At 70.5% G+C, this 17,469-nt stretch overlaps 1 protein-coding gene across 2 annotated transcripts; it reads right to left on the bottom strand.

The window, feature by feature from the left end:
* Nucleotides 1-2,710: 2,710 nt before the first annotated feature.
* RXRB (retinoid X receptor beta) lies at nucleotides 2,711-17,264 on the bottom strand. 2 transcript variants are annotated; one of them, XM_089771559.1, is made up of 11 exons: nucleotides 17,246-17,264; nucleotides 17,084-17,215; nucleotides 16,234-16,451; nucleotides 15,655-15,808; nucleotides 14,413-14,592; nucleotides 9,862-10,025; nucleotides 9,134-9,263; nucleotides 8,364-8,496; nucleotides 6,443-6,534; nucleotides 4,441-4,546; nucleotides 2,711-3,886 (listed from the first exon to the last, which is right to left on the bottom strand). In XM_089771559.1, exons 2-11 carry the CDS (start codon nucleotides 17,100-17,102, stop codon nucleotides 3,739-3,741), a joined length of 1,344 nt encoding a protein of 447 aa, XP_089627685.1. In that variant the 5' UTR covers nucleotides 17,103-17,215; nucleotides 17,246-17,264; the 3' UTR covers nucleotides 2,711-3,738. The 2 variants fall into 2 exon arrangements, with proteins under 2 accessions (XP_089627685.1, XP_089627686.1); XM_089771560.1 differs by having other exon boundaries at nucleotides 16,249-16,451.
* Nucleotides 17,265-17,469: the final 205 nt, after the last annotated feature.

The following is a 17,469-nucleotide window of genomic DNA, read 5'->3' as shown; positions in this document are numbered from 1 at the left end:
GGGGGATGGACACTCGGGCCAGGGGATCCCGGGGGGGGGATGGACACTCGGGCCAGGGGATCCCGGGGGGGATGGACACTCGGGCCAGGGGATCCCGGGGGGTGCTGGACCCCAGGCCAGGGGATCCCGGGGGGGATGGACACTCGGGCCAGGGGATCCCGGGGGGTGCTGGACCCCAGGCCAGGGGATCCCGGGGGGGATGGACACTCGGGCCAGGGGATCCCGGGGGGTGCTGGACCCCGGGCCAGGGGATCCCGGGGGGGGGATGGACACTCGGGCCAGGAGATCCCGGGGGGTGCTGGACCCCGGGCCAGGGGATCCCGGGGGGGGGATGGACACTCGGGCCAGGGGATCCCGGGGGGGGGATGGACACTCGGGCCAGGGGATCCCGGGGCGGGGGTGGACACTCGGGCCAGGGGATCCCGGGGGGGGGATGGACACTCGGGCCAGGGGATCCCGGGGGGGATGGACCCCAGGCCAGGGGATCCCGGGGGGGATGGACACTCGGGCCAGGGGATCCCGGGGGGGATGGACACTCGGGCCAGGGGATCCCGGGGGGTGCTGGACCCCAGGCCAGGGGATCCCGGGGGGGATGGACACTCGGGCCAGGGGATCCCGGGGGGGATGGACACTCGGGCCAGGGGATCCCGGGGGGGGGATGGACACTCGGGCCAGGGGATCCCGGGGGGGGGATGGACACTCGGGCCAGGGGATCCCGGGGGGTGCTGGACCCCAGGCCAGGGGATCCCGGGGGGGATGGACACTCGGGCCAGGGGATCCCGGGGGGGGGATGGACACTCGGGCCAGGGGATCCCGGGGGGTGCTGGACCCCAGGCCAGGGGATCCCGGGGGGGGGGGATGGACACTCGGGCCAGGGGATCCCGGGGGGGATGGACACTCGGGCCAGGGGATCCCGGGGGGGATGGACACTCGGGCCAGGGGATCCCGGGGGGTGCTGGACCCCAGGCCAGGGGATCCCGGGGGGGGGGATGGACACTCGGGCCAGGGGATCCCGGGGGGGGGATGGACACTCGGGCCAGGGGATCCCGGGGGGGATGGACACTCGGGCCAGGGGATCCCGGGGGGTGCTGGACCCCAGGCCAGGGGATCCCGGGGGGGATGGACACTCGGGCCAGGGGATCCCGGGGGGTGCTGGACCCCAGGCCAGGGGATCCCGGGGGGGATGGACACTCGGGCCAGGGGATCCCGGGGGGTGCTGGACCCCGGGCCAGGGGATCCCGGGGGGGGGATGGACACTCGGGCCAGGGGATCCCGGGGGGTGCTGGACCCCGGGCCAGGGGATCCCGGGGGGGGGATGGACACTCGGGCCAGGGGATCCCGGGGGGGGGATGGACACTCGGGCCAGGGGATCCCGGGGCGGGGGTGGACACTCGGGCCAGGGGATCCCGGGGGGGGGATGGACACTCGGGCCAGGGGATCCCGGGGGGGATGGACCCCAGGCCAGGGGATCCCGGGGGGGATGGACACTCGGGCCAGGGGATCCCGGGGGGTGCTGGACCCCAGGCCAGGGGACTGCAGGCTGGAGCCTGGTGCCCCAGGCAGGGCCCCGCTGGCCGAGCGCAGACAGGTTGGTCCCTGGCCTAAGCCGGGCCGGGCTCCACCAGGCCTGTTTGTACTGCCGGCCCCCTGGGACGGAGCTTGTGGCTGGCGGCTGGGCCGGGGCCCAGCCACCAGACAGCCCGGCCCTTCATGCCCTGCACAGAGCTGCCTCTGTGCGCCCTGCGGATAAACACGGCCCGGAGACGCTGCCCAGGTTCAAAGCAGCCCCGTGCAGCCCCCGCCCTGCCAGCTCCCAGCCACGGGGCACCGGAGGGGGCTCGCAGCTGGGCAGGGGCACCTTAGCCTGGCTAGGCAGGGGCTGGGCACATGTGGAAATGCACGGCCAGCCCGGTGTGCGTTGCACAAGCACGTGCGAGGGACTAGTGTCAGTGCATATGCCAGGAAGCGCACGCCTGCATGTCTGTGCCTGCGGGTGCATTTCAGAGGTGTCTGTGCACAAGTGGGCACTTTGCACCAGTGCACGTTTCTCCGAGGGCACGCTGGGGTTGGCACGTCTGCACCTGCCAGCAGGGGGGCCCACAGCCTGGGACCTTCCTTAGCTGGGGGTCAGCCCCCCCCCCGGGGAGAGATGCCAACAATCCTCCTCCCCCCCCATTTCAGGAGACGAGAGTTTCCTCTGGGCTGGGACCAGAAATAGACTCTGCGGCAAACCACTCCCCCCCCCCCCCCCCCGGGCGGGGAGATATGGGACACAAGGCCTTCCCCTTCGGGGTGAGCAAGGGACAGCCACCCCTCCCCCCTCACTGACCCACCCCCAGCCCCTCCTCCCCAACCCATACCCCACCCATGGGGGGAAGGACAGGGACCCAGTGCTGACACGCTTCTCAGGGCGGAGGCGGAGCACTAGACTGGAGGGGTCTGACCCCCTCCCCAACTGCCCCCAGGGCCGGGGGGACCGGGCCTGATCCTGCCCCCCCCCCCCCGCCAGCCCAGTGGCGCAAGGTCTGTGCGGGGTCCCCGGCCCGGCAGGTGAGCGCAGCTCCCGGCCCAGGCGGGCAAACAAAGCCCCCTTGTCTGCCCCCCCCCGGCCCGGCAGAGCCAAGCCCGCTGATGGAGGCGTGCCGGGGTCACTCCGGGCCAGGGGAGGGAGGTGTTTCCTGGGGGGGGCACAGCCAGGGGAGGCGCTGGGCACGGTTAAGAAGCAGCAGCTTTAATCACGGTAACTCCAAAGCAATGGGGGGGGGGGGGGTTAATAATAATAAAAGCGAAAATAACGGGGCCGGGCATGCGGGGAGAAGGGCTGCGCCCAATGGGGGGGGCTGCTCAGGCAGGGCCCCCACCCTACACACCCCTCCCCCCGCAGCAACTCAAACGGTCCAGGCAGGGGGACCCCCTGCAGCCTGCAAGGGGGGGAAGACCCCCCCATTTGCCAGAGGTCTGCCCCCATTCGCCTGGGGGGCCTGGCTCTGAACCCTGGCTCTCAGCCAGGACACCCCTCCACAGGCTGTAGGCCCTACAGTAACTCCCCCCCCACAGTGAGTGTGGCGGGGGGAGGCTGCATTCGACCCTTTCCCACCCCCCCAGCCACTGGCGGGGGGAGGCATCTGGTACCTGCTGCATAGATTGAGGCGGGAGTGGGGCGCAGGATGTCGATTCAAAGTGCTAACGGCTGCCTGAGAAATGGGGCTGTGGGGGCCAGTGCGGGGCATAATCCCCCCCCCCCCCCCCCCGCCTGGGAGCCACAGGGACTGCCCCTCCCCCAGCAGGGCAGCCAGGAGGGGCACAGAATAAACTAAGGACCCAGGAGAGCAGGCCCCTGCCCACACGTACCCGCCTCCCCCCGCTCCCCGGGCCAGGACACCCCCAGCAGCAAGGGCGTGGGCCTCGCCCGTCCTCACTGGGGGATGTGGCCAGAAGGCCCCCAGGCGAAGGGCGGGGCCAGGCTCCCCACGCCCGGGAGACGGGGCTATATTAGTGGGCACTGGGGGGGCCTCCTCTCCCCCTACCTGAACTCTCGGGGTCAGCCCAGGCCCACCCACGGCGAGGCCGGGGTACCTCTGGGGGAGCCAGCCACTGGGGGAATGAGGTAGGGCCCGGGGCCACCCCAGCTCTGGAGAGGCACGGGGGACGCCCAGGGGACCCCACACAGCAACCGACAGCGCCGCCCCTCGGCCTGCCCAGCCGCCCCCCAGAGTCCGCAGCCCCCGTGGGGGGGGCTCAGGCCAGCTGGTGCGGGGCCTCCAGCATCTCCATGAGGAAGGTGTCGATGGGGGTGTCGCCGATCAGCTTGAAGAAGAACAGATGCTCCAAGCACTTCAGCCCGATGGAGCGCAGGGCCGGCAGGCGCAGCAGCAGCTTGGCAAACCTGGGGGCAGGGCAGGGTCACGGGGGCAGGGACGCCCCACAGCCCCCCACAACCCCCAGCCCCACTGATTCCCTGTCCATAAGGCACCCTGCACCCCCACCCCACAGCCCCCCCATTCCCTGTGCGCATGGCTCCCTGCCCCACATGCTCCCCCCATTCCCTGCCCCCACCTGTGGGATCCCCCCCATGCAAACACAGGCTGGGTCAGGAGCAGTGATCTGGCGCCACCTCGTGGCCACTTGCTGCAGCTGCAGCCCCAGAAGCGGGCTGCCCACACCGAGCACGCCAGCCCTAGAGATGCCCCCGCCCTCCACCCTGGCATCTCCTCCTCCCTCCTGGCTGCCCGGGCACCCCTCTGCGCATCCCCGTTCGCCCCCCCCGCCCCTGCCCCCCACCCTGGCCTCTCCTCCTCCCTCCTGGCTGCCCGGGCACCCCTCTGCGCATCCCCGTTCGCCCCCCCGCCCCTGCCCCCCACCCTGGCCTCTCCTCCTCCCTCCTGGCTGCCCGGGCACCCCTCTGCGCATCCCCGTTCTCCCCCCGTCCCTGCTGCTCACCTGCCCTGCTGCTCGGGGTACTTCTGCTTGCAGTAGGACTCCAGGGAGGCGTAGACCTTTTCCCGCAGCAGCTCCACCTCCCCCGGGTTCGACAGCCCCTTGGCATCTGCAGCAGGCAGTGGGTTACAGCCCTGTGAGGGCAGCCCCCCCCCGCCCAGGCTGCAGCCCCATGGGGAAGAGGGCAGGGCCCCTGTGAGCTGGGCACGTGGGCGGCCGCCCAGAGGAGAGGAGGAGCCGACGGGCAGAGCGCGTGTGACCATGCACAGCCGGCGGCAGGGCACAGAGCATTCCTTCCGCACACCGAAACGCTGATGACGAGGAGGCAGGGACCTATCGGGTGGGGGGGCTCCGGGGTCCCTTACCCATGTTGAAGAGGATGGGGGGCAGGCAGACTGAGGGAGGATGTCTGGGGCGGTCCCATACCCAATTTGAAGAGGATGGGGGGCAGGCAGCCTGGGGGAGGAGGCAGGCAGCCCAGGGGGAGCTCCGGGGGTCCCTTACCCGGGTTGAAGAGGATGGGGGGCAGGCAGCCTGGGGGGGGGGCAGGCAGCCTGGGGGGAGGAGGCAGGCAGCCCGGGGGAGCTCCGGGTGTCCCTTACCCGGGTTGAAGAGGATGGGGGGCAGGCAGCCTGGGGGGGGGCAGGCAGCCCGGGGGGAGCTCCGGGTGTCCCTTACCCGGGTTGAAGAGGATGGGGGGCAGGCAGCCTGGGGGGGGGGGGCAGGCAGCCTGGGGGGGGGAGCTCCGGGGGTCCCTTACCCGGGTTGAAGAGGATGGGGGGCAGGCAGCCTGGGGGGGGGGGCAGGCAGCCTGGGGGGAGGAGGCAGGCAGCCCGGGGGAGCTCCGGGGGTCCCTTACCCGGGTTGAAGAGGATGAGGGGCAGGCAGCCTGGGGGGGGGGCAGGCAGCCTGGGGGGAGCTCCGGGGGTCCCTTACCCGGGTTGAAGAGGATGAGGGGCAGGCAGCCTGGGGGGGGGCAGGCAGCCTGGGGGGAGGAGGCAGGCAGCCCGGGGGGGGGAGCTCCGGGGGTCCCTTACCCGGGTTGAAGAGGATGGGGGCAGGCAGCCTGGGGGGGGGCAGGCAGCCTGGGGGGGGGAGCTCCGGGGGTCCCTTACCCGGGTTGAAGAGGATGGGGGCAGGCAGCCTGGGGGGGGGCAGGCAGCCTGGGGGGGGGAGCTCTGGGGGTCCCTTACCCGGGTTGAAGAGGATGGGGGCAGGCAGCCTGGGGGGGGGCAGGCAGCCTGGGGGGGGGGAGCTCCGGGGGTCCCTTACCCGGGTTGAAGAGGATGGGGGCAGGCAGCCTGGGGGGGGGCAGGCAGCCTGGGGGGGGGAGCTCCGGGGGTCCCTTACCCGGGTTGAAGAGGATGGGGGCAGGCAGCCTGGGGGGGGGCAGGCAGCCTCGGGGGGAGCTCTGGGGGTCCCTTACCCGGGTTGAAGAGGATGGGGGCAGGCAGCCTGGGGGGGGGCAGGCAGCCTGGGGGGGGGAGCTCCGGGGGTCCCTTACCCGGGTTGAAGAGGATGAGGGGCAGGCAGCCTGGGGGGGGGCAGGCAGCCTGGGGGGGGGGGCAGGCAGCCCGGGGGGAGCTCCGGGGGTCCCTTACCCGGGTTGAAGAGGATGGGGGCAGGCAGCCTGGGGGGGCAGGCAGCCTGGGGGGGGAGCTCCGGGGGTCCCTTACCCGGGTTGAAGAGGATGGGGGCAGGCAGCCTGGGGGGGGGCAGGCAGCCTGGGGGGGGGAGCTCCGGGGGTCCCTTACCCGGGTTGAAGAGGATGAGGGGCAGGCAGCCTGGGGGGGGGCAGGCAGCCTGGGGGGGGGGGCAGGCAGCCCGGGGGGAGCTCCGGGGGTCCCTTACCCGGGTTGAAGAGGATGGGGGCAGGCAGCCTGGGGGGGGGCAGGCAGCCTGGGGGGGGGAGCTCCGGGGGTCCCTTACCCGGGTTGAAGAGGATGGGGGCAGGCAGCCTGGGGGGGGGCAGGCAGCCTGGGGGGGAGCTCCGGGGGTCCCTTACCCGGGTTGAAGAGGATGATGGCCCGTAGACAGCCCAGCTCTGTCTTGTCCATCCGCATGTCCCGCATCTTGGAGACCAGCTCGGTCAGCACCCTGGGGAGGGGGCATCAGTGGGGAGGGGGGCAGAGCCGCCCGCTGGGAGCTCGCAACTGGCTCCCCTGGGCCCTCCTCACCCGCTAGCCCGCGCCTGGAGAACCTGCCCCCGCCTGTCAGCAGCAGCCCCACACCAGCACCAAGTCCCCACAACACCTGCCCCCTTGCCAGACTTTTACGAACCGCAGCCCCCTTACCAGCCCAGTGCCCCTGGGACCTGCCCCCCAACTCACCCCACTTCCTGTGGGAACCGCAGCGCCCTTACCAGCCCAGTGCCCCTGGGAAATACAGCCCCTTAGGAACCGCAGCCCCCTTACCAGCCCAGTGCCCCTGGGACCTGCCCCCCAACTCACCCCACTTCCCGTGGGAACTGCAGCCCCCTTACCAGCCCAGTGCCCCTGAGACCTGCCCCCCAACTCACCCCACTTCCCGTGGGAACTGCAGCCCCCTTACCAGCCCAGTGCCCCTGGGAAATACAGCCCCTTAGGAACCGCAGCCCCCTTACCAGCCCAGTGCCCCTGGGACCTGCCCCCCAACTCACCCCACTTCCTGTGGGAACCGCAGCGCCCTTACCAGCCCAGTGCCCCTGGGAAATACAGCCCCTTAGGAACCGCAGCCCCCTTACCAGCCCAGTGCCCCTGGGACCTGCCCCCCAACTCACCCCACTTCCTGTGGGAACCGCAGCGCCCTTACCAGCCCAGTGCCCCTGGGAAATACAGCCCCTTAGGAACCGCAGCCCCCTTACCAGCCCAGTGCCCCTGGGACCTGCCCCCCAACTCACCCCACTTCCCGTGGGAACTGCAGCCCCCTTACCAGCCCAGTGCCCCTGAGACCTGCCCCCCAACTCACCCCACTTCCCGTGGGAACTGCAGCCCCCTTACCAGCCCAGTGCCCCTGGGACCTGCCCCCCAACTCACCCCACTTCCCGTGGGAACTGCAGCGCCCTTACCAGCCCAGTGCCCCTGGGAAATACAGCCCCTTAGGAACCGCAGCCCCCTTACCAGCCCAGTGCCCCTGGGACCTGCCCCCCAACTCACCCCACTTCCCGTGGGAACCGCAGCCCCCTTACCAGCCCAGTGCCCCTGGGAACCGCAGCCCCCTTACCAGCCCAGTGCCCCTGAGACCTGCCCCCCCAACTCACCCCACTTCCCATGGAACCGCAGCCCCCTTACCAGCCCAGTGCCCCTGGGACCTGCCCCCCCAACTCACCCCACTTCCCGTGGGAACCGCAGCCCCCTTACCAGCCCAGTGCCCCTGAGACCTGCCCCCCCAACTCACCCCACTTCCCATGGAACCGCAGCCCCCTTACCAGCCCAGTGCCCCTGGGACCTGCCCCCCAACTCACCCCACTTCCCGTGGGAACCGCAGCCCCCTTACCAGCCCAGTGCCCCTGGGAACCGCAGCCCCCTTACCAGCCCAGTGCCCCTGAGACCTGCCCCCCCAACTCACCCCACTTCCCATGGAACTGCAGCCCCCTTACCAGCCCAGTGCCCCTGGGAACTGCAGCCCCTTAGGAACCGCAGCCCCCTTACCAGCCCAGTGCCCCTGGGAACTGCAGCCTCCTTACCAGCCCAGTGCCCCTGGGACCTGCCCCCCAACTCACCCCACTTCCCGTGGGAACCGCAGCCCCCTTACCAGCCCAGTGCCCCTGAGACCTGCCCCCCCAACTCACCCCACTTCCCATGGAACCGCAGCCCCCTTACCAGCCCAGTGCCCCTGGGAACCGCAGCCCCCTTACCAGTCCCCCCACACCCTGGGAAATGCAGCCCCCTTGCCAGCCCTGTGCCCCCAGGGCCATGCCCCCGCGCAGAGCCCCGGGCCCTGCCCACCTGTCGAAGATGGCCCCCACGCCGGCACTGTGGGCGCTGTTCCGATGCACGTGCAGCCCTGTGGCCAGCAGGATCCCGTCCTTCACAGAGATGGAGCGGTGCGAGAAGGAGGCGATAAGCAGCTCGTTCCAGCCTGGGGCGCAGGGAGAGTCACTCAGAGCCAGGCCGGGGACCCCCCCTTCCTCCCCTCCCCCAAAGCTAGAGACCAGGGAGGAGAGGGAACCCCCCCATGTTACCGTCCCACCTCGACACTCCCAGACAGAACAGTTTGGGTCCCCCCGCCCCCCGCTCTCACTAGGGCGCCTTCAGCCTGCGGGCACGGCCTTGTGCACCATGCAGCAGGAAGTCCCGCCCCATGTCACTCACCTGCCACAGCAGGAAGTCCCGCCCCATGTCACTCACCTGCCACAGTAGGATGTCCCTCCCCATGTCACTCACCTGCCACAGCAGGATGTCCGGTCCCCCCGCCCCATGTCACACACCCACCAGCTGCAGGAATCCCGCCCCATATCACTCACCTGACACAGCAGGATGTCCCGTCCCCCTGCCCCATGTCACACACCCACCTGCAGCAGGATGTCCCGCCCCATGTCACTCACCTGCCACAGCAGGATGTCCCGTCCCCCTGCCCCATGTCACACACCCACCTGCAGCAGGATGTCCCGCCCCATGTCACTCACCTGCCACAGCAGGATGTCCCGTCCCCCCTGCCGCATGTCACACACCCACCCACCCGCAGCAGGATGTCCCGCCCCCACCCTGTCACTCACCTGCCCGCAGCAGGATGACTTGGTCATCCAGGGGCAGCTCGGAGAAGTGAGGGATGCGCTTGGCCCACTCCACCAGCGTGAAGAGCTGCTTGTCGGCCGCCTGGCAGATGTTGGTCACTGGGTCGTTTGGCTGGGGGGAGAGGGACGACACAGACGGGGTCAGACACTTGCCGGGCCCCAGGCCTTCCCCACATCCACGGCTCCCCCTCTCCCACTGGCCCTGCCATTCCCGCCAGCAGCCTCCAACACGGCCACTCCTCCCCCGGCCGGGCACCTTCTCCGTGTGCAAGCGACACCTCGCCCCTGTCCAATTGGCCCCAGAGCCCCTGACCTCTCCCCAGAGCCCCTGCACCATCAGCCCCCTGACCCCATCCCCAGACCCCTGCCCCACCCCTCCCAGACACCTACCCCATCGACCCCATCCCTAGAGCCCCCTGCCCCATTGTCGCCTAGCCCCCTGCCGTGCGCCTCCCAAAGCCCTGCCCTACCCCCAGAGCCCCCTGCCCTGCCCCTCCCAGGCCTCTGCCCCATCAACCCCTGCCCTGGCCCCAGAGACTCCTGTCCTGCCCTCCTCTGGAACCCACCCTCCTTTACCAGACCTCTCTGCCTTCCCTGCCCCCAGGCCTGAAGCCCCAGCCTTCTGTCAGCGCCTTCTATCCCCACACAAGCCCTTTGCCAGGGCCCTGCTCTGCCTCCCAGGCATGACAGAGTCCCCCGCCCCCCCTCACCGAGCTGCCCCCCGTGCCAGAGCCATCCACGCTTTGGTCCGATTTCTGCTCCACAGCCAGCTCTGCTTCCAGGATCTTCTCCACCGGCATCTCCTCGTTTGCGGCGCCCACAAAATCCCCCTCGCCGTCCTTCTCCTTCCCCCGCTGCCGCTCCTCCTGCACCGCTGCGGGGGGAGGGGGACTGGTCAGACGTGGCACAGACACCCTCTGGCAATGCCCTCCCGGCCCCATTTCCCTCCTGCACCGCTGGGAGGGACAAGTGCCCAACTCTGCGCTTCCCGCCCCTCAGCACCGCCCGCCAGCAAGCCCTTCGCGGTCAGCCCCCCAAGGAACCTTCCCCTCAGGCCTTTCTGGTAGCGGCAGTACCGCTCCGAGCCCCGCCCCCTCTCCCTACGGCCCCGCCCCGGGCGGACGGACAGACGGTACCTTCCCTCTTCATGCCGGTGGCCAGGCATTTCTGGTAGCGGCAGTACCGCTCCGAGCCCCGCCCCCTCTCCCTATGGCCCCGCCCCCGGGCGGACGGACAGACGGTACCTTCCCTCTTCATGCCGGTGGCCAGGCATTTCTGGTAGCGGCAGTACCGCTCCGAGCCCCGCCCCCTCTCCCTACGGCCCCGCCCCGGGCGGACGGACAGACGGTACCTTCCCTCTTCATGCCGGTGGCCAGGCATTTCTGGTAACGGCAGTACCGCTCCGAGCCCCGCCCCCTCTCCCTATGGCCCCGCCCCCGGGCGGACGGACAGACGGTACCTTCCCTCTTCATGCCGGTGGCCAGGCATTTCTGGTAGCGGCAGTACCGCTCCGAGCCCCGCCCCCTCTCCCTATGGCCCCGCCCCCGGCGGACGGACAGACGGTACCTTCCCTCTTCATGCCGGTGGCCAGGCACTTCTGGTAGCGGCAGTACCGCTACGAGCCCCGCCCCCTGTCCCTACGGCCCCGCCCTGGGCGGACGGACAGACGGTACCTTCCCTCTTCATGCCGGTGGCCAGGCATTTCTGGTAGCGGCAGTACCGCTCCGAGCCCCGCCCCCTCTCCCTACGGCCCCGCCCCGGGCGGACGGACAGACGGTACCTTCCCTCTTCATGCCGGTGGCCAGGCATTTCTGGTAGCGGCAGTACCGCTCCGAGCCCCGCCCCCTCTCCCTACGGCCCCGCCCCGGGCGGACGGACAGATGGTACCTTCCCTCTTCATGCCGGTGGCCATGCATTTCTGGTAGCGGCAGTACCGCTCCGAGCCCCGCCCCCGGGCGGACGGACAGACGGTACCTTCCCTCTTCATGCCGGTGGCCATGCATTTCTGGTAACGGCAGTACCGCTCCGAGCCCCGCCCCCTCTCCCTATGGCCCCGCCCCCGGGCGGACGGACAGACGGTACCTTCCCTCTTCATGCCGGTGGCCAGGCATTTCTGGTAGCGGCAGTACCGCTCCGAGCCCCGCCCCCTCTCCCTATGGCCCCGCCCCGGGCGGACGGACAGACGGTACCTTCCCTCTTCATGCCGGTGGCCAGGCACTTCTGGTAGCGGCAGTACCGCTCCGAGCCCCGCCCCCTCTCCCTATGGCCCCGCCCCCGGGCGGACGGACAGACGGTACCTTCCCTCTTCATGCCGGTGGCCAGGCACTTCTGGTAGCGGCAGTACCGCTCCGAGCCCCGCCCCCTCTCCCTACGGCCCCGCCCCGGGCGGACGGACAGACGGTACCTTCCCTCTTCATGCCGGTGGCCAGGCATTTCTGGTAGCGGCAGTACCGCTCCGAGCCCCGCCCCCTCTCCCTATGGCCCCGCCCCGGGCGGACGGACAGACGGTACCTTCCCTCTTCATGCCGGTGGCCAGGCATTTCTGGTAGCGGCAGTACCGCTCCGAGCCCCGCCCCCTCTCCCTACGGCCCCACCCCCGGGCGGACGGACAGACGGTACCTTCCCTCTTCATGCCGGTGGCCATGCATTTCTGGTAGCGGCAGTACCGCTCCGAGCCCCGCCCCCTCTCCCTACGGCCCCGCCCCCGGGTGGACGGACAGACGGTACCTTCCCTCTTCATGCCGGTGGCCAGGCATTTCTGGTAGCGGCAGTACCGCTCCGAGCCCCGCCCCCTCTCCCTATGGCCCCGCCCCGGGCGGACGGACAGACGGTACCTTCCCTCTTCATGCCGGTGGCCAGGCACTTCTGGTAACGGCAGTACCGCTCCGAGCCCCGCCCCCTCTCCCTATGGCCCCGCCCCGGGCGGACGGACAGACGGTACCTTCCCTCTTCATGCCGGTGGCCAGGCATTTCTGGTAGCGGCAGTACCGCTCCGAGCCCCGCCCCCTCTCCCTACGGCCCCGCCCCGGGCGGACGGACAGACGGTACCTTCCCTCTTCATGCCGGTGGCCATGCATTTCTGGTAGCGGCAGTACCGCTCCGAGCCCCGCCCCCTCTCCCTACGGCCCCGCCCCCGGGCGGACGGACAGACGGTACCTTCCCTCTTCATGCCGGTGGCCAGGCACTTCTGGTAGCGGCAGTACCGCTCCGAGCCCCGCCCCCTCTCCCTACGGCCCCGCCCTGGGCGGACGGACAGACGGTACCTTCCCTCTTCATGCCGGTGGCCAGGCATTTCTGGTAGCGGCAGTACCGCTCCGAGCCCCGCCCCCTGTCCCTACGGCCCCGCCCTGGGCGGACGGACAGACGGTACCTTCCCTCTTCATGCCGGTGGCCAGGCATTTCTGGTAGTGGCAGTACCGCTCCGAGCCCCGCCCCGGGCGGACGGACAGACGGTACCTTCCCTCTTCATGCCGGTGGCCAGGCATTTCTGGTAGCGGCAGTACCGCTCCGAGCCCCGCCCCCTCTCCCTACGGCCCCACCCCCGGGCGGACGGACAGACGGTACCTTCCCTCTTCATGCCGGTGGCCAGGCATTTCTGTTGGCGGCAGTACCGCTCCGAGCCCCGCCCCCTCTCCCTACGGCCCCGCCCCGGGCGGACGGACAGACGGTACCTTCCCTCTTCATGCCGGTGGCCAGGCACTTCTGGTAGCGGCAGTACCGCTCCGAGCCCCGCCCCCTCTCCCTACGGCCCCGCCCCCGGGCGGACGGACAGACGGTACCTTCCCTCTTCATGCCGGTGGCCAGGCATTTCTGGTAGCGGCAGTACCGCTCCGAGCCCCGCCCCCTCTCCCTATGGCCCCGCCCCGGGCGGACGGACAGACGGTACCTTCCCTCTTCATGCCGGTGGCCAGGCACTTCTGGTAGCGGCAGTACCGCTCCGAGCCCCGCCCCCTCTCCCTACGGCCCCGCCCCGGGCGGACGGACAGACGGTACCTTCCCTCTTCATGCCGGTGGCCATGCATTTCTGGTAGCGGCAGTACCGCTCCGAGCCCCGCCCCCTCTCCCTACGGCCCCGCCCCCGGGCGGACGGACAGACGGTACCTTCCCTCTTCATGCCGGTGGCCAGGCACTTCTGGTAGCGGCAGTACCGCTCCGAGCCCCGCCCCCTCTCCCTACGGCCCCGCCCTGGGCGGACGGACAGACGGTACCTTCCCTCTTCATGCCGGTGGCCAGGCATTTCTGGTAGCGGCAGTACCGCTCCGAGCCCCGCCCCCTGTCCCTACGGCCCCGCCCTGGGCGGACGGACAGACGGTACCTTCCCTCTTCATGCCGGTGGCCAGGCATTTCTGGTAGCGGCAGTACCGCTCCGAGCCCCGCCCCGGGCGGACGGACAGACGGTACCTTCCCTCTTCATGCCGGTGGCCAGGCATTTCTGGTAGCGGCAGTACCGCTCCGAGCCCCGCCCCCTCTCCCTACGGCCCCACCCCCGGGCGGACGGACAGACGGTACCTTCCCTCTTCATGCCGGTGGCCAGGCATTTCTGGTGGCGGCAGTACCGCTCCGAGCCCCGCCCCCTCTCCCTACGGCCCCGCCCCGGGCGGACGGACAGACGGTACCTTCCCTCTTCATGCCGGTGGCCAGGCACTTCTGGTAGCGGCAGTACCGCTCCGAGCCCCGCCCCCTCTCCCTACGGCCCCGCCCCCGGGCGGACGGACAGACGGTACCTTCCCTCTTCATGCCGGTGGCCAGGCATTTCTGGTAGCGGCAGTACCGCTCCGAGCCCCGCCCCCTCTCCCTATGGCCCCGCCCCGGGCGGACGGACAGACGGTACCTTCCCTCTTCATGCCCGTGGCCAGGCACTTCTGGTAGCGGCAGTACCGCTCCGAGCCCCGCCCCCTCTCCCTACGGCCCCGCCCCCGGGCGGACGGACAGACGGTACCTTCCCTCTTCATGCCGGTGGCCAGGCACTTCTGGTAGCGGCAGTACCGCTCCGAGCCCCGCCCCCTCTCCCTATGGCCCCGCCCCGGGCGGACGGACAGACGGTACCTTCCCTCTTCATGCCGGTGGCCAGGCATTTCTGGTGGCGGCAGTACCGCTCCGAGCCCCGCCCCCTCTCCCTACGGCCCCGCCCCCGGGCGGACGGACAGACGGTACCTTCCCTCTTCATGCCGGTGGCCAGGCACTTCTGGTAGCGGCAGTACCGCTCCGAGCCCCGCCCCCTCTCCCTATGGCCCCGCCCCGGGCGGACGGACAGACGGTACCTTCCCTCTTCATGCCGGTGGCCAGGCACTTCTGGTAGCGGCAGTACTGGCAGCGGTTGCGCTGCCGCTTGTCCACGATGCAGTCTTTGTTGTCCCGGCACGTGTAGGTCAGGTCCTTGCGGATCGTGCGCTTGAAGAAACCCTTGCAGCCCTCGCAGCTGTACACCCCATAGTGCTTTCCTGGGGGAGGAGGCGCAGGGGAGTCAGGGAGAACCCAGTGTCCCGGCCCCTGGCCCGGCATACCCACCCCTCTCCTAGGGCCAGGGCCAGAACCCAGGCCCACACGCATGCACACCCACCCACCCCCATGTGACATAGTGTTGGGACCTTGCTGCTTTCTAGGCTGGGGCTGTGGTAACCCCACTGGCTGCTGTCGGTACCACGGCCCAGCAGGGCAGGGGATGAGTCATTATGCAAAGAGGGTCTCTCAACCTGTCTGACCAGCTACCCCCCAAGGAGAGAAACAAAGGAAGGTGGATGCTGCCCTGGCTGGGGGCAGGGCTGGAAGAGAGTTAGTTTCTGTCTGGGATTATGGAGGAAGCAGCCTAAGCAACAGGCTGGGACTTAGGAGCCGAGACTCCCCCATATCAAGAGGGGCTGAGGCATCCTAGGCCTGCCCTGTAACCAGATTATATCTGTGCTGTATCCTGGAGAAGTAATAAACTCCCTCTGTTCTACTGGCTGGGGGAGTCTGTTCGTGCCATTTCGGGGGTGCAGGAGACAGGAAAACCCCAATGCGCCAACACACCCCATTCCTAGGGCCAGACAGAACCCAGGCGTTCAGAACCCCAGCCCTACACTTATACCCATACCCACACCCACACACCCCTCTCTGTCCTAGGGCCAGACACAGAACCCAGGCATCCGGACACCCGGCCCTGTGCACACAGCACACGCACACCCCTCTCCAACTGCCAGAGACAGAACCCAGGCGTCCGGACACCTGGCGCCACACACACACACACACACACACACACACACACACACCCACCCACCCCCTCTCCAACTGCCAGAGACAGAACCCAGGCGTCCAGGCCAGAGACAGAACCCAGGTGTCCAGGCCAGAGACAGAACCCAGGCGTCCAGACACCTGGCGCCACAAAGACACAGACACACACACCCCTCTCCAACAGCCAGAAACACTACCCAGGCGTCCTGCCTCCCAGCCCCTCTCTCTCGCCCAACTACATCCCAGCCCCCTACCCCAGTGGGGTCAGAACCCCGGTGTCCTGGTGCCGGTACCTGACGATCTGTCCCCACAGATGGCGCAGAGGCGCTTCCCCGGCATCATGCCACCGTGCGGGTGACACGGGAGGCTCCGCACGCCCAGTGGGGGCTTGACGTCTTCCGAGCTGCTGACGGAGTGCATGCCAGACAGGTTCACAGTGGAGTTAATCTGGGGGCAGAGAGGCGAGCATTGACTCAGCCACCCCCATGCTCGCAGCAGGGCCGGAAGGGCCCCACATGCCCCTGGCAGATCACAGCTCTGCCTTTCCCAAGGGGCAGCCCCACTTCTCGATCTCTCCCTCGGTGCCTCACAGGTACCGGCTCCCCAGGGGTTCAGCCTTTGCCTCTCCTTCACCCTGTCCTCCCAGACCAGCCCCACCACCTCTGAGACACACACCCCAAACTCTCCTGACAGGAGAGACCTTCCCTACTGCACCCACTTCCTCTGCTCACTGGCTACTTGTCCCCTCTCAGTCTGGATCCGGCCACCCTCCTAACTTCATGGCGCTGCACTCACTTGGGGAGCCCCAGCACCCCTCAGCTCCTCCCTCCCCGATCTCTGCCCCCTGAGGGAGGGGCCACCCTCCCCCTTACCTGGGGGCTGCTTACAGGGCCGTAGCCGACGGAGGGCGTGGCGGGGAGTCCAGGGGAGCCCAGGGAAGAGCTGATGACAGGGAAAGGGGAGCCCAAGCTGCTGACAGGCGAGTTGATGGAGGAGGTCATGGCTGAGCTGATCATGGAGGGATGGAGAGGAGCCGAGAGCTCTGGCGGGGGGGACGAGCTCAGAGAGGAACTGTCCGGACTCCGGCAGTCTGGGGGGGGGAAGACACGGGGATCAGCCCTTTGGCACAGACCCCGCCCCATCTGGGCAGATGCGGCTCCCGCCCCACCGAGCACACAGGATGCAGCTGGCACCCGCCCCGCCCCCACCCGGGGTCACCACGGGGCACCCGCCCCGCCCCCGCCCGGAGTCACCACGGGGCACCCGCCCCGCCCCGCCCCCGCCCGGGGTCACCACGGGGCACCCGCCCCGCCCCGCCCCCGCCCGGGGTCACCACGGGGCACCCGCCCCGCCCCTCCCCCACCCGGGGTCACCACGGGGCACCCGCCCCGCCCCCGCCCGGGGTCACCACGGGGCACCCGCCCCGCCCCCGCCCGGAGTCACCACGGGGCACCCGCCCCGCCCCCGCCCGGGGTCACCACGGGGCACCCGCCCCGCCCCGCCCCCGCCCGGGGTCACCACGGGGCACCCGCCCCGCCCCTCCCCCACCCGGGGTCACCACGGGGCAGCGCTGCCGGACGCGGCTCTTTCCCCCCCATTGCACAAGCGCCCGGGAGCACGTGACCCCCCCCCGTGCGGTTTCCCTGGCAACGCCCCGCGGCGGGGGCGGCCCCCCTCCGGCACAAGCGCCCCTCAGCCCCCCCCCGCCCCGACCCCCCTCACCGCGGCCGCGGTCTCCCATCCCCGCTGCGTGCCGGGGGGATCCGGGCCTCAGACCCCCCCGGGCTCCGGCCCGCTCCGGCCTCCGCCACCGCCTCCTGCGGGACCGAGCGCTCCCGGCGTGCCCCGCGCGCGAGCCCCTACTCCCGGCGTGCCCCGCGCGCGGCCCACAATGCTCCGCGCGCGAGCCCCTACTCCCGGCGTGCCCCGCGCGCGGCCCACAATGCCCCGCGCGTTAGCCCCTACTCCCGGCGTGCCCCGCGCGCGGCCCACAATGCCCCGCGCGTTAGCCCCTACTCCCGGCGTGCCCCGCGCGCAGCCCAGAATGCACCGCGCGCTAGCCCCTACTCCCGGCGTGCCCCGCGCGCGAGCCCCCCTACTCCCGGCAT

This window comes from Pelodiscus sinensis, chromosome 19 (genome assembly GCF_052426305.1).
Source record: "Pelodiscus sinensis isolate ZL-2025 chromosome 19, ASM5242630v1, whole genome shotgun sequence".
Lineage (NCBI taxonomy): Eukaryota > Metazoa > Chordata > Testudines > Trionychidae > Pelodiscus > Pelodiscus sinensis.
The sequence above is the reverse complement of the archived record's forward strand: the minus strand, read 5'-3'. Positions and strand labels throughout refer to the sequence as shown.

Bases quoted from the DNA above. Each gene is read 5' to 3' on its own strand.
- RXRB (XM_089771559.1), bottom strand. The intron at 9,264-9,861 runs GTGAGGGGGGGC...CTCTCCCCCCAG, and splicing joins CTGGCACGGGGGGCAGCTCG to CCAAACGACCCAGTGACCAA. The intron at 4,547-6,442 runs GTAAGGGACCCC...TGCCTGCTGCAG, and splicing joins CATCATCCTCTTCAACCCGG to ATGCCAAGGGGCTGTCGAAC.